At 48.4% G+C, this 16,157-nt stretch overlaps 1 protein-coding gene across 1 annotated transcript in view; it reads right to left on the bottom strand.

The window, feature by feature from the left end:
* ADAMTS17 (ADAM metallopeptidase with thrombospondin type 1 motif 17) overlaps positions 1–15,718 on the bottom strand; it is a 153,187-nt gene extending 137,469 nt beyond the window's left edge. The window contains exons 1-3 of the mRNA XM_054272652.1: positions 15,649–15,718; positions 14,705–15,045; positions 6,346–6,511 (exon numbers count right to left, since the gene is read on the bottom strand). Coding sequence (XP_054128627.1) covers positions 6,346–6,511; positions 14,705–15,045; positions 15,649–15,718 — 577 coding nt within the window. The remainder of the gene's footprint in view (positions 1–6,345; positions 6,512–14,704; positions 15,046–15,648) is intronic.
* Positions 15,719–16,157: the final 439 nt, after the last annotated feature.

The raw sequence follows: 16,157 nt of genomic DNA, 5'->3' as shown, positions 1-16,157 counted from the left end.
ATGACACCAAATGTCCCTGGTAGCAGCAGCAGGAGAGAAGCACCTCTCAAAAAGTGATTAATCCCATCCTCTGCCAGGATACAGCACAAGAATTATCTCTGTGCCCTGGCCTGTTGTATCCCTGGAATTTCAGATTTACCACAGCCAGCTGATGCCAGTGGATTGCCTGAAGTTCAGGAATTACAAGTGGTTCCTTATTGAAAGAACAGACTGAGAGTTGTCCTCTCATTTTTAATGCTCTGTCCTACAAAACTGCATCTCCAATTTCTCTCTAACTGGAATGGCAAAATCAGGCATCAACTGCTAGCAAAAATTATTCAAAGCAGAAAGATCCATTATTCCCTAATTCACCTTCCAAAAATGGCCTTGTTTTGCTTTGGGGTTTTTTTGTTTATTTTTTTTCTCCCAAACAGTCACTTTCATACCAAATCACAAGTTCATGACTATTTCTCTGGCAAAGCAGCAAACAAGAACTTGAGACAGAAGTCATGAACTCTGAGCTGCATCTCAAAACACCACAGATTTTGCTGCAAGGATTGTTATCCAAGCTAGTCTGTGGCTTGGACACATCAGTTAAAACCTTATTCTTCTGCAAAACAAACTCAGTCATCAACTCAACTCATCAGGGCTTTGTTTTAGTGGCAGGTCAGGATAAGCACTGTGATCTCTGCTCAAGGGTTCAATTTGTCACCAGGATCCAGAGAGTCAGGCCCACCTCCTGGATTATGCAAGGACACTTTCCTGGTGGCACAACAAGGACTCATGGCAATAAATAAAAGAATTTAGTGGAGCAGGAGCAGGCACAGTGAGCATGGCTTGGGCTATGGACAGTGATAACATGGAAGAAGCAAAGACATCTAAAAGATGAGCAATCCACCTTAGTCCAGGAACCATCTCTCTGCTTTTCTAGCCAGAATGAAATATAATCATGAATATATGACCATGGAATTTCCATGAACATCCCAAGACAAGGACAGTGGACACTGACAAAGGAGCTCATCACCACCTGCCAGGCTGGATTTCAATGGAAATCAGCACTCAGCTTTATCAGGAACCAAGCAAAGGAGCAGCACAGCTGCTCTGGAAAGGGAAGAAATCCATCCATTATGTACATTTACATTTCCTTTTTGTGTCTCTTTTTCACCTTGATAGCAGAGGGAGAAGAACCTGGAGTCCCTCTCACTCCTCATGATCCACAGTGAGGGAATCATCCAGAACAGACCTGCAGTAAAGCCTCACCTGCCACAAGTGATGGAAAAGGACACTTCTGAATGCCAGACTGCTGCAGGAGGCTGCTGTTTATCAGCCATGAGGAAACAATCACAGGCCTGCAGGGAAAACCCAGACTCCCCATCAGGAAGAGAAGGGACCTGGAAAAACCAAGGGATTTATCCACAGAAGTGAGACACACTCCCATGGGCACAGTGCTGAGTTCCTGATACAGGGAATCCTCCTGTGCTTGCAAACACTTAATCAAATTACATCTTTGTGGAGCCCATTGTTGAAATCTGCTTTAATTCTCCAACAGCTGCTTCCTAATATGGACTAATACAGGTTGCATTACATCTCTCTATTTTTAGTGCACATGTTTTTGGCCATAACAACTGCTCTTTCAGGCCAAGTCAAACCTGCAGAGAAAACACAGCTAGGAGACAATGATTAAAGATGGGGAAATGCAACCTAGCAGTAACATGTGTTTAAGATTTATACCTGCTCAGGGAAAGCATTCCCTACATTTGATACCTGTACACCAGCACTTACTTAAATTATTACCAGCTTTGATAAATTGTTAAAACAGGTTGCAAAGTAACTGTGCAGAGAAGCAACACGTTGTTATTTTGTGAATTAAAATATTGATCTTCCTGTTATTTCACTGTATGTGCAGCACATTTGCATGAAAGCAAAACTGGTTCATTTAAACTGACAAAATGGTTTAAAGCAAACCCACATTTAAGAGTAATTTATGAGGTCTATATCATAAACATGAAATAACAACCTTCTGTCCAAAGACAAGCTGCTCTCTCTCGTGCTCCTGGACTGTATTGTATATCAAATCCTTCCTATGTAAGGAGACTTTAATACATCACTGGAGACCTTTGGAGAATTTGTAACAGAACTTACTTTTCCTGAAGAAACAGAAAGTTTTATGACATGGTTAGAGGAGATTGCTATGCTTTCACAACATGCTTTGATTCTGTCTTGAACAATGATACTTTCTCAAAAGCAAGAAAAACTGTATTTTTTTCCTATTTACAGACTCTGATGGCAAAGGGAATGTGCAAAATATGTGTCTCAGTAAATAGTTAAACTACTGTTGTTCCATGATAGTTCAGAAAAATAATTCATTTACTGCAGCTGAGGCTGTGGTGGATATTGTCACATGGAAACATTTATTACATGTCACAAGCACACAGAGAGAGGACAATGAAAGAAGCTCCATCTCAGGGGTTGGGCACTGCAAAAATCATATATGATGCCTTAAAAGAGATCTTTCTCTCCTGCCTGGCTCTTCTGCAGGGAAACTCTTACTTGTATCTATTAAAGCCTGCAAACAAAACTCCCTTTGACTCCACTCTCTCCATAGCAAAACCACTTCTCCAGGACCTTTGACAAGCAAGTGGTCAGAGCTGGTGTTTAAAGTGAGAGCAGGGTGTGACAGGAGCTGTGCAGGTGCTGCCCAGTGTCCAGAGATGAGAGGTGTTTCCCATCACTGCTGTGGAGCTGCTTCCCCTGTTCCTCACCACTCCCTGCCCAGAGCAAGTGAAACCCAAGCTTCCCTTCCTTCCCCCTCACTGCATGTGCACCTGGAAACCTTTTAATAGGTTTTGTGTTTGCCTCACAGGGGCTCATGTTCATGCCTGAGCAGAAATGTGCATTGTGACTTGAACTCTCTCTCTCTCTCTTGCTGGATGACAGGTGATAAAAATAAAACATATTCACATATCATATGACTAACAATAGCACCTGGCCCATGGTGATGGGATCCCTCCTTTGCTGCTGGAGCACTTTGGAATTCAAAGAAAGGAATTAAAACATCAGCTCTGGGATTTTTTTAACCCATTAGTAGACACTTTCAGGTTCAAATCTCAAGGATCCAGTCATGCAAAACCTTAAGTACTTTCCCATTCTTGACTACAGCCAGATTAATCCTCTTATACAGATTATTCCAGGAGAAATTTGGCTCCCATAAAGTTCTCCTGCAGACCTAAAAATAATTTTGAGTGCTGCAGGGCATGGAACACCACTCAGACTAAGGGAGTTGTTTTAGAGATTTTAACCAGCCCTTATCAAACCAGCCTGATGGCATTACCTGGCCCCAAGCCACCTTCCCCCTCCCAGTGCTGGGGTCTGCAGGGAGGGCACCACATCTCTGGGTGGAACACAGCCCTTGGAAAGCTGTGCTCTCTGTGCCCCCAGCAGCACTTCCTAATTAAGTTCATTTTGCCTTCCTAAAGTGCTTTCCTGCTCCTCCTCCAAATGCTCACACATTACATCACCAAGCACCTTTGTTTTACAAGTGAGTAAGTTCATATATCACAGGAAATTTGCCATTGAGCAATTTAGCCCTGTTTAAATTTTTATGGCATGATCAATAGCTAGCATTAAAAATTCAGCTTATGTTTTGTGCTTTGATTCCCAAATAACCCCAGATTACGCCAGCTACCTCTGAATTACAGAATTTGAAGAAGAAAATACATACAGAGGTGATTCTTGTGTATTCAGAAAATACAAGAACAGCAGTAAAGGACTGAAAAATGCCCAAGCATGGCAGTTCTGTGCCCTTGAAAAATACTCATTTTATACTGTATTTACACAGACCTGTCTTTTTCTGTCTATGTCATTCTACAATACAGGGTTTGTACCTAAATGTCTGGCATAGAAATATCCCCATGTATTTACAACCTCCAACCTTTCCTGCCAAGTTTTAGCCTGGGTGAGCCAAATTTTAAGCCACTAGAAAACAACCTCTAGTATAAATCTGACCAGTCCACATTGGTGAGATTCACTGTAATGAGACCTTTTCCCAGGAGAAATTCTGGAAGCACACCCCTAGATGGTCACTTCCACACAGTTTTATTAGAAGTGGACCTTTTGTGTGTCAGACAGGATTAATTTTTTCATTTCTAAACTCCTTATGCACAAAAGTTAATCCAAAGCAGACAGGAGGCAATTAGGTCATTAATGTGCTAAGCCTATTAACAGCCATGACTTACATTTCTGTCCCTCAACAATGACAAAGATCCAGGGGTCTGCCTTTAAGGGGGAAATCCATGAGCAATTGCATTATTTTAGATCAGGGCTACTGCCAAGCAAGGCTTGGCTCCCTTCTAGCACAGCAAGAGTCAGCACCCAAGGGATGGGAATTCTGTTCCAGTGTAGCAGGGGCTCCCCAGAGGCCCTCAGGAAGCAGGAGGTGCCACTGGAAATGCTCTTTTATCAGTGTCTTCTTTTAGTACCTTCATGCTCACTCAGCTCCTCTTTCCCTTTGTGATGCCATGTAATTATTACCCAGTGTCTCCCCAGTTTCCTTCCTTTAGTTCCTCTTCTCAGGGAGGGAATTCCAGTTCTGCCAAGGACAGGGAGCATCCTGCCCCTAGAAAACAGGTCAAAAGGTTCAGTGGCCAAAGGGTGAGGCTCATTTCCTGGACTGATTCTGGTTCAATTCAGATTTTAACTAATGGCTGTCTCATTTTACAGTGTAAGAATTCTGAAATGCATTTTCTGTGACCACAGGGCTGCAGCACCTACAGAACTTGGCTGGGAAATCAGAACAGCGCTGAATTCTGATGTTTTCTCTGAAAAGAGACATAAGGGATCTGTAACTGTAACCAGATCCAAGATTTCATTCTCAGAGAATCAGAGAGAAGATTGGCTTAGTCTGAACCCCTGAGAATGATAAACTTGCTGAACTATTAAGAGCTCAGCTCCACACAGGAGAAAATAAAGGTCCTGGCTGCAGGATTTACCAGCACCCAGTGCAGAAGAGGCACAGGTTGTTTTGCTGGTGCATAGGTGTGGTTAAATACAAAAACTGAGATACAAAGCCTTACAAGCAAACTTCAGGCTCCTGCCTGCTCCAGCGAGCTCCTTCAGGTCTCTTCCACTGCTGCTCCCACAGGGAAGATTTTTGTGCCTCCTGTTGATGCCACATCCTTCCACATCCAGCAGCAGCCCTTGTCCCTGAGCACTCAGCTCTTCCCACACCGGAGATCCTCTCTCCTGTGCCCAGAAAATCCCCCCAGCCCTGCTCCCCACTTTGGCAGCCCAGCAGCAGAACCCACTGCTCCATTTATGGAACCCATCCAGGAGAAGGCAGGAGAGGAATGAAAGGAGCAGAAAACACAGGGACACTGCAACCTAATGAAAAGATTTCACAAAGTTCATAAAATATACCCCTTTTGCAACACACCCAGAGAGAATTCCAGAAAGGATAACATTTAATAACTCTGAAGAAGCAAAAAAATAGTTTATATCAGCTGGCAATTTGCCTGTGTGGCTTTGAAAGTGGGAGAAGACAGGATATGATCAAGGAACAGAGCTGGCCATTTTCTCCTGAAAAATGACAGTAAATTATAATATATGATATAACAGCTTTTTTATCAGATTGAGCTTAAGTTTGATGAATCAAACACCAGACAGAAAAAGCAAAATCAAGCTCTTAGTTTAAAAAAATCACCTTGCTGAACTACATCTGGTAGTTCCAAATGCACACAAGCTCTTACAAAAGCAATTTAAAGCCATAAAAGAATACAAAGTCTACTCAGTTGACCCTGATATGGATTGTGTGCTCTCCTACACAGAAGTAAGAATGATGGCATGAGAAGCTGAAAAAGAAAGCAGACTGCTCTGAAAGACAAACTGTGCATCTCTTCCATCTCCAGATATCCCTTTATCCCATTATGAGCTGGATCCCTGGAGTTGGACTCCACAGATGATACCTGTGATTCAATTATATCAAAGCAGGTGAAATGATGTTTACCACCCTCTGAAATGTGAGGATCACCATTCTACCCCTGCCTGCTCAGCACAACTCCAGTGGAAAGGCGAGATGGAAGAGTCTCCATCAACACAGAAAAAAAATCCTGAACTTTTGCTTAAAACCCATCGAATCCCTCCCTGAGCAGTGGTCACACTGCAAGACTAGAGCAGAATTTATCATCTCACATGTCCAGTGTTACAGCACATGCCCTGACAACCTCATGGCTGTGATGTGACTACTGCCTGAAGCAGCAACAGGATTCACCCACACTTGCCATGCTCCCCCAGCCCCAGCTGCCCACCCACCAGAATCACAAAATCCAAGCAGAATTGCCATGCTGCTCTCTGGAGCCACCCCAAGCTCACCTGCCACAACCTTGCAGGGCTCCTCAGGGCCCTGGGGCCTGGAGGGGTGGCTGGGCTTGGTGGATCGTCTGCGCCTGATGAAATGTTCCTTCCCACTGAAGGAGCTCTCAGATGCATTCACAGGTTGGATCAGCAGCTGCTCTGACCCAAGCTGGATGTAGCCAACCTGTGCACAAAACAGAACAAAAAAACCCCATCAGTTTGGTGCCCAAGCCTTGTCTATCCAGTCTGGTCTGAATCCCAGGGCATTTCACTGCAATGATTTGCAGTGTGATGAAATGATGGGATTATGGTTGTGCTCACCCTGTATAATACAGAATAAAGAACTTCATCTGCTTCTCTTGTTTACTTTTTATATCACTGAGCACTAGAAACAATGCACTGTACAAAGGAAAGGTGGGGATTCCTGTCAACACTTTTGCTTTCCCTTCCTCCTCCCCCTCCAGACACAGCCCCACAAATATGGGTGTTTTACAAGATGCTCAGCTCACATGAGGACAAATAAATCCTGTTAACAGAAATCCCTTCAAAATCACCTCTCCAGCTGCCAGGACTGCCCTGCTACTGAATGGCATTTACTGTCTCAGAGCACAGAGGTGACACTGCCTGCACCCTGTGGGCACCACCCTCACAAGGAACACTGAGTGAACGGATGCAAGTGTGACTTGCAGAGCCACACAGCATTTTTGGGACCAAACACCTCTTCCTGACTTCATTAGGGGCCACACAGTCAGCTCTGCTCTCCCTGCAGGCCATGGGTTGGGTTTCAGAGGTGAAGTCGGGAATGGACTGTCGTACTGCCCCAGTTTCAGGATTTTCCACCATTCCTGGAATAAGTGACACTAGGAAGGCAAAGACCCTGCCTAAATAACTCCATAGGGTCCAGGTCAGAGCACTAAATCCCTGCCTTCCTTGCACCAAGTCCAGACCTTACAGCAGGGCTGGCAAGAACACCTTTGGAAGCCAGCTTCTGCCCCAGGAGAGCCCTCCTCTGCTCACAACCCAGAGCTTTCAAGGTTCTTTTATGCTTTTTCCACTCCTTTTCTGGCATGAAAAGAAGAGAGTGAAAGCAAAGTTATCACCTTAAAACTTAACAAAGCCTCCAGGTTTAGTAATCAACACCAAGGCTGTAACATGTTGCACTAAAAGTGGGTATTTGCAGTGAGGAGTTCTTATTTTTCATTGCACTAATCCAGTGATTATTTATATTGCAATTAAAAGGCTCAAAACACAGCTCTGCCCTGTACCTCCCCCTTGAGAGAAATCTTTGAGGTCTGATTTAACTTCTGTTATCAACAGAAGGGCTCATCTGGTCTGCCAGGATTGTGCACCTGAGAGGTAAAAGTGCTTCCAGAGGGCTCCAACACACATCCTGCACATAAAAAGAGAGGCCAGACTTTCCTGGTCCCCCCTCCCCACACTCTGTGCCAGCCAGGCAACTCTCCAAAGAAATGCTCTGCACGTACATCCAAATGCTGTATGTTCAACAGCTGACTGTACTAGGGTGATTTATAATATACATTACATCCATACTGTATATTGCACATTTCCACACCTCCCTGCCAAATCCCGTCCTCACGTACACCCAGGAAATCCCTTTGGCCCAGTATTTCCAGCAAGAGGAATTTCTGCAGCAGAAATGAGAGCTCTCCTCCTCTGACAGCCACACGAGCTGAACAGCATTCGGGGGGTCTCTGGAGGGGTCACTGATTTCCAAAGAGAGCTTGGACAAAGAGAAAACTGTAGAAGTTGGTGCTCCACTGGGCATGGCTGCAGAGCACAGCAGAGACAATCAGTGCCCTGTCTCTGAGGAGACAAGAGACACCTCTCTGGGGGCCTTCCAAAAGAGACCTTGCTCTTGGGACAGAGAACTGCTTAAGGATAAAATGCCTTGGCACTTCCTGCATACAGAGAAAATCCAACATTATTCCTGGGCCCTACAGAATGCTCACCAGTTTACAAGACCCCCTCTGCCTGGAGTGTCCAAAGGGCTGCCTTTTTACTTAAATCACAAGTTGGGCTTTGTCAGAGTTGCTCCAGAGACAGCAAAAGCTCTGGTGACTTGTTCTTCCAGCCTCCTTTACGATGTTCTCCACTACTTCCCCTCCTTGTTCCAATCTTCCAGCTGGGAGGTAGCCCCAGCCCCCTTTTTTAATATAGGTTTTAATTATTTAGAAGAAGGGTTATAAATCTGGTGCCATGGTACTAAAAGCCACACCAGAGCTCCTGACAGACTGCCAACCATTTCAGCTGGTGCCAAAAGCGTGTAAGAAGAAGTCAGTTTCATCACCACCCCACATTATCCCAATTTTCTGGCATCAGGAGTGAAAATAATTTAAACCATTGGAAAAGACTTATGTTTCACATTTGCTGTGGAATTGTGAAACCTATGGAGAGAAAGAGCCATGAGTCTTCACCCTGGAATACGTTGGGAAGCATCTCAAGCTCAATCTGAACAGGCAAATAGAGTTTCAAGCAGAAGGGTTTGCAGGATAAGGCATGTAAAGCATCCCTAGGGAGTTACAAAATGCTAAAAATTCCCCCAGATTTGCCAGTTGGGTTCTGAAGAGTCCCCAAATCTGATGGCCCAAGGAGATCTTTTGGACCTTGCAACTTGAATGGTCTGGTCATTATTTTGCTTTTTCCATAGGAAATGCATTCCTCGTTTGCATCCCTCAAATCCTGAAGGTCCTGCCCTGTGCTAATCCCAGCATGAGAGATCAGACATCAGCCCTGGACAGAGGCTCTGGGCTTTTCTTCTCTTGTCTGAGTTGAGGGACTGCAGAGGGCTTTGGATTTTGAAGACAAGGAAGTAAAAAGAAGTAAGGAAGTAAAAGTACAGAATACCAGGTAACCCTCAGAGCTACTTTTCCCACATCCCAGGAAACCACTCCAATTAAGTGAAATGCTTTGGATCTGCCAAGTCCCACTTGCCTGGGGAGATGCATATCAAGAGTTGGGATACTCCCTCCCATCCCTCTCTCCCTGTGGGAGTCCAGAACCTGCTGCTGTGCCAGACCCTGGGATAGCTGAATTTTGGGAAAAGCAGCTGCTGCCCAACCCCACCATCCTGGAGGACCTGAGACACAGGAACCCGAAAATTCAGAGGAGTGCAGGAGTTCACCACCATCTGCATTAATTTTACAGTTGGTGTGGCCAGACCATGCAGCTGACAGAGCCCTGCAGCTCTGCTAACAGGAAAGGCTGGAAAGATTTCAGCCCCCAAAGGCAGGCAAACTGACAAGCTGATTAAAACAAACAATAATCCACACTTCCCACTACAGCCCCACTCACCACTGTGCCTAACAGTGGCAAGATCTTTCACATTATGGATAATTCACATCCTTATTTTAGAAATCAGCTCAACATTGCTCACCACGAGAACATTCCCATGTGCTCTTATCCAGGGCTTCACACACAAAGGGGTCACTCAGGCAACCTGCTCACTCTGTCATCTACTCTTGTACCACTCCTCTGCTACAAGTCATCTTCCAGTGGAGCTTCTCTTGGGCTAAATGCAGCAGGGAAAGGAGGAAGCTCCTCACAGAGTGTCACTGGAATGGCAGAGGCAGCACAGCCTTTGTGTGACCCCATCCTGCCTCCTTGGCTCTGTCCCTGTGCCCTGGTAGTGCTGCTGGAGCTGCTGCAGCTCCAGGGCTTGCTCAGAACAGGGATCCAAATCCTCAGTGCTCTCTGCACATGGTTCCCAACCTCCCCACATGTTAATACTCTCCAACAGTTACACTGTTTTTCCAGCCCTTTTTATTTTCACAACATCTTTGAAGGAGATCTGTGAAATGCTGAATCTTTAACAGATTTTTCTCTTGCTCCTAAGTGTTCATTAGTTACATACATAGAACATGCTGAAAAGAGAACAGATTTAAACATCTGACAAATTCCATCCCCTTCTCAATTTCTCAACTGTTACACTGTAAATCGTTGTTTAACTATTTCCTCAAAGTTAAAAGGAAGTTAATGTTTAAAGTGAAGAACAAAACAACCCACAAATACAGTTTAATAAACTTCATGTGGGTTTTAGTCCCACCCTTATTAACCATGTTTCAGCTTTGCCTGGTTATTATTTAAAACTGCAATTCAAGCAAATTGAAAAGAAGAGCTTTAAATTAAGTCTTGTTCCAGAGTCATTTCAGGTTTACACTCAGCTCTGAGAGCAGAACATACCCAGGAATATCTGCCCTGCCCTCCAAATCTGCTAGACAAGGAAACCCCAACATCTTCTCCCTCTTGTCCACTGTGGAAGAGGAAAGAAAATCCCAGCACAAGGAAACCCAGCACAGTAATTTAAGAGGTTTAACCTTTCAGCTCGTGGCCCAGCTATGGATGAATGCCAGACAGCTCCTCTCCCAGACAGGAGAGTTCAGTGGAGCTGAAGGTTTCCTCGGGGGAAATTGTATCATCTTTAATCCCCACACGCCTGCTCTGTCCTGCTTCCCACAGCAGCAGAGGCTCCCGAGTCACCTGCAGGGCAGCACCGCCCTGGTGCACGAAGAAAACACTTCCCTGGCCAGGATGGAGCTCCCTGAGCTGCAGCACCTGCTCTGAGCCAGGCACCAGCTCCCTCTGCAGTGAAACTGGCAATCCACCAGCCTCAGGGACCTGTGGCACAGGAGGAGCCACCAGGGAAGTGCTCACCTTCATCACTCACCCAGCCCTGACACCCAGACTGGCCTAACCCTGACACACTGCAGCCTCTTCTGCATCCTTGTTCCTCTTCTCCAGGAGAACTCCATGAACTACCCTGAAAGGAGGGAGGCACAAACTATTCTCTAAATTCAACTGAGAAGGACATGCCACCTTATATAGAGAAAAGACACAGGAGGCACAAACTATTCTCTTAATTCAACTGAGAAGGACATACCACCTTAGTTAGAGACAAGACAAAGAGCAATCCTGAACCCAAGATCAAAGACTCTGGATTTTAAAATGGAAGAGAAGTTGTGTAGAATCAAACCTCTGCCTCTAAATGCATCCCAGTGATTGTCACCTTTTTGTTCCTGAACAGTTTTCAAGAGCTTCTTTTCATTTCCAATTATAATTCTCATTTTGACATGGACTCATGACCCTCTTAAACCTGTAACTGTTTCCAAAATGAAGGTATGAGAAATATGAAAAGCCTACACCTGCTCTAAGGGGCTGATGCTGCAGTCCGGCACTTCAGCACATGACAGTGACTCAACTGTGGCCTTACAAAGCTGGAACCTTCCAAAAAACAAAGTTCCTGCAGTGGCTGCTGTCCTGTAGTGATGGTCCCAGGGCTGCAGAGCTGCCTGTGAGTGCCCAGCAGCAGGGCAGGGCAGTGCAGCCCTGAGCTGTGGCCAGAGTCCAAGGGCTGGCACAGCTGCACTCCCCAGAGGCCGGGGCTGCCAAGGGGAAGGCAGCAGCACTTTCCAGGAACCCTGTGCCTCTGCTAGGCTCCATTCCCAGCTTGTCACGAGGAACAGGAGCACTGGAGCATCCTCACACCAGGCACTTCAGCTGTATTTCAATGGTGAGACCTTGGGTAGAGCAGCTTTTACCTCACTCTGAGCTCACAGAGCTCGGCCACCCTTCCCAAAGCAGAGCTGCAGCAGCCACACACAGGTTAACAGCAGCATCTGCCAGCAGAGCTTGAACACCAGAGCCCAACCTTCAGATGCCACACTGGGAATCTGATTCCATCACCAGGAAGCAATTGCTCAGCCTGGCTGCAGCTCAGCTTTCGTGCCACTGTGTCAGGGATTTTGTTTTTACTAGAACTCCACTTGCCCTGATCATTTTCTATCACTTTTGGTATGATTTATGGCATGGCTGAGAATATGATTATAGCAAGGCCTGAGCCAGCTGGAGATCAGGACACAGCATTACTGCCCACTCTACCTCTTGGCAAGCAGCTTTTCTGAAGGAGATGTCCTGATCACCCAGTCAGAGTCCAATGAGCATTCCCCTGCTGGAATTTTCAGGAAACCCCCACTGCAGCACTAGAAATGCTCACAAGACAAATGCCAGCACAAACAGGCTGCAAGGTTTCCACTACCCAGGTCTTTCCTCTGGCCCAGCAGGTCTGGCCCATGTCCCACCTGTGAAGCTGCTGTTCAGGGCAAAGTCTTATTCTTCCTGCAGCAAACAGGGCTCAAGGAAACAATGGGAAAATAAAAATATTTTTTTTTAAAGAGATGGTCTTAGTATTTTAAAATTGCCAGATTAGAAGGCAAAAAAAATTTAGGCTCTAGAGTCACCTGCTCTCAGGTCTACTCATAGCACATTAAAGACAATTTGGGGCAAACTTTTGATTCCTCTGATCCCAGAAAACATCTTACCACTACATTAGACAGCTTTCACTACAGGTATGCTGGTTTAGTGTGGCCACTGTGTAAACACTAAAAACAGCCTAAAATGTGAGATGCTTCATGTTTGAAGACAGACTTAAGAAACCAAAATGGTCCACTCAGCTAAAATAAAGTTCATCTACATGGTGGTATGGATTATTTCAATGAAACCATTTCAGTAATTAATGAGGTTCATCTTAAGTTTAGTTTCATCCATCTTAAGTTCAGGCTAATCCTCAAGACACAGGAGTTTTTTGTTCTCTAGTTTTGAGCTTACAAGGGTGTTTTAACTTTAACTCACTCAAATGTCCCATGCACCTGCTTCTAGCCCTTTCCCATTCCTGGTGATTATCTGGATGAAGAGGATGAATGGATTCCTCTAACAGGAAAGGAATATCCCAACATGCAGAAACAGCTCTCTCTCAACACATCTGCCAGGACCAGGTGCAAGGCAAAGGCAAGCAGAGCTTTACCAGCACTGTCACTAACACAAGGGGCTTTGGCACAAACCAGTAGCTTTCACACTGATCCCAGGCTGATCCAGCCCAGTTATGCCAATTTAGCCATTGCTTAGAATTGCCATGATCCAAACAGGTACTGCAATATTGCTGTTCACTTTTACTGAGTAGTGAGCTAAGACTAACTAGTCTTGTCTCTTTTTCAGCTTTCCTACTGGGAATTTTGCCAAGCTTTATCACCCCCTCCTCCATTCCCTGATCTCAGGCAGTTAATACTGTGCCTACAACTACATTCCTCTTTTTTTAAAGGTTTCTCCTCTGTTTGTTTGTGCTTTCCAGCTTTGGAAGCCCAGCAGGATTAACAAAACACGCCTGGTGGCAAAAGCATAGAGCTGTTAGTGATTTAAGGCTTGAACTAGAGATATTAGTTTTAAGCTGCCCTCGGTGGAACACAGCTCAACTTCCAGTGCCACTCAGACCTCAGCATCTCTGTTTGCTGGGGTTTTTTTAATCCTGAGGCACAGCGCCCTCAAATGGCTCCGGAACGAATGCTGGAGCCCGGAGGGCAGAGCATGAAATGCTCCTCACTACGGTTTAAGGATAAATCACCACAATCAGGTCTGTCCTGACAGGCACACCTCCCCGGAACATCTGCTGGGAATCACTGCCTAATGCCCCGCTGACTTCCAGAAGTACTTTAAAAGTTATCAACAATAATTGCAAACTATTCAATGTCTTAAGCATCTAATCTCCAACACAGAGAAATCTTCTGTCCCACACAAGATCACCTGCTCCTACTGGGATGCTCAGAGGAGAGCCAGGCCCTGCAGAGCCACCTGAAACTACAGCCTGGGGCAGAGAAATCCTGACACTTGTGGTGGGAAAAGCCCCTGTGAGTGGGATGCTCCTGGGACCATGCTGGGACACTGGCTGCTCCTTTAGCACAGCTCCCAGCGAAGACCCCGATACCGACAGCAGGAGCCTGGGAAGAGCCAGCTGCAGAGCTGCCACAGCATCAAGCCAGGATGGCACCAAATCACCCCAGTGGGACACAGCCACCTGCCCCATGGCTAGGGATAGTGACACAAGATGTTCCCTTCCATCAAGATGCTCCTCTACAGTACCCTTGGGTTCTGCCACCCATCCACAATGGAACTGAGGGCCTGAGCCCCTCAGGGATGGCTGAGGCAGCTCCACAGGGAGAGCCAGGCTGGGCAGAACACCCACCATGGGACAGGGCGGTGCTTGGCAGGGCCTGAGAGCTGAGGGGACAGTGAGGTGAGGGGACAGGAGAGTCATCTCCCTGAGGGCAGGTGAAGCGCAGGCATCCCGCCCCATGGGGCTGGCAGGACCCGGCCTGAGGGGGAGAGCGGGCCGGGATGGCAGGACCGACCCTGAGGGGGGAGAGGGGTGGGATGGCAGCACCAACCCTGAGGGGGGAGAGCGGGTCGGGATGGCAGCACCGACCCTGAGGGGGGAGCGGGGTGGGATGGCAGCACCGGGCCTGAGGAGAGGAAGAAAGGTGGGACGGCAGCACCAGCCCTGAGGTGGGGAAGAAGGGTGGGATGGCAGTACCAGCCCGGCGCAGGTGCTGAGGGAGGCGAAGGAGTCGCTGCGGTTCAGAGCGTGTCCCGAGTAGAAGCAGAGCCGCTCCCGCGGGGGCCGCCGCGCCTCCCCGCGCCGCTGCTCCACCGCGAAGCCCCGGGCCAGGAAGCGCAGGTCGCGGCGGAGGTGCAGGTACAGCTCGGCGCCGGCGGCGGGCAGGCGGAGCAGCACAGCCTCCTCCTCCTTCTCGTCCTGCTCCGCCGCTGCCCGCCGGCGCCGGGGGCCGCCGCGATCCCCTCCGGGCGGCAGCAGGTGGATCTTCTCCAGCGGCACTCGCTCCGGGATCACCACTTCCAGCTCCGCTCCGCCAGCTGCAGGCGAGAAGGAGAGAGGCTCAGGCGCTCGCACCCCGGAGCCGCGGCCCGACGGGGCGGCCGGGGGCTGCGGCACCCCCCGCTCCCCGGGACAGCCCCGCGCTCGGGTTTCAGCGCAGACAGCCCCGCGCTGGAAACCGTGAACGGGCTGCGCAGACAATGGAGCCAGCGGAGCACGGCGGTTTATTTCTCTCTATATACACATATATTAGAGACAGAAGCGTGCAGGAAGAGAGGAATAGAGCAAACGCTAAAGCTACTTGTATCATTAAAAAAATATAATATATATATATAGCTCAGACACAAGCATCGCATTTCACCAACCCCAATAAAAATCTGCAGGGAGAAGGGGAAAAGCAGAGCGAGCCGCAGCAGCAGCCAAGGACAGTCAGCAGCTTTCCACATGGAACGCTACAGCAGCAGCGGGAGGACAGGAAAAGAAAATACAAAAGCCTGGAGCAATTCATCCCGCGGGCTGGGACCGCGGCCACGCAGGGGATGCGGTGCGTGCCCTGCGCTCCGCGCCCGCACGCTGCCGCCCGGGACCGGACCCTGTCAGCGCCGCCGGGGAAGGGGAGCCGGGGCAGCTGGAAGCGCTACCTGTGCCGGCGTCCAGTCCGCAGAGCAGCAGGCAGGGCACGACGAGGGGCAGGAGGCAGCCGTCAAACATGGTAGTGCGGCGGCGGGGCCGAGCGCGCAGCACAGCGACGGGAGCGGGGCCCGAGTGCGCCCTGCCCGCCCTCGGCACCGGGGATCGCCGCGGCGCGCGCCCGGCCACGCCCCCCGCCGCGGCTCCGCGCGCCCATTGGCGGCGGCCGCCGCCGGGACGCGCCCCCCGCTCCCCCATTGGCTGCGCGCCGCGAGGGGGGAACGCACGTGGGAGCGGGCGGCCGGTAGGGGGCGCCGTCTCCTGCCCCGGGCCGGGCCCTGAGGGAGCCGCGGGGCCGCTCCGGGAGCCGGTGTGGGTTCGGTTCCCGGTGTCGGTTCGGGAGCCGCGGAGCCACCGGGAACATCCCGGCCGGGTCAGGGGGTCTGGCGGGCGGCATCCCGCCCCTGGGCAGCCCCGTCGTGTTTCCTTCGTCCCCCTTTCCTCAGTATTAATTTAATTT

The sequence above is a fragment of the Melozone crissalis genome, unplaced genomic scaffold, assembly GCF_028551555.1.
Source record: "Melozone crissalis strain CALT ecotype California unplaced genomic scaffold, PUWL_Pcris_2 ptg000014l_1, whole genome shotgun sequence".
Taxonomy (NCBI): domain Eukaryota; kingdom Metazoa; phylum Chordata; class Aves; order Passeriformes; family Passerellidae; genus Melozone; species Melozone crissalis.
This window is presented reverse-complemented; position numbering and strand designations above follow the sequence as displayed.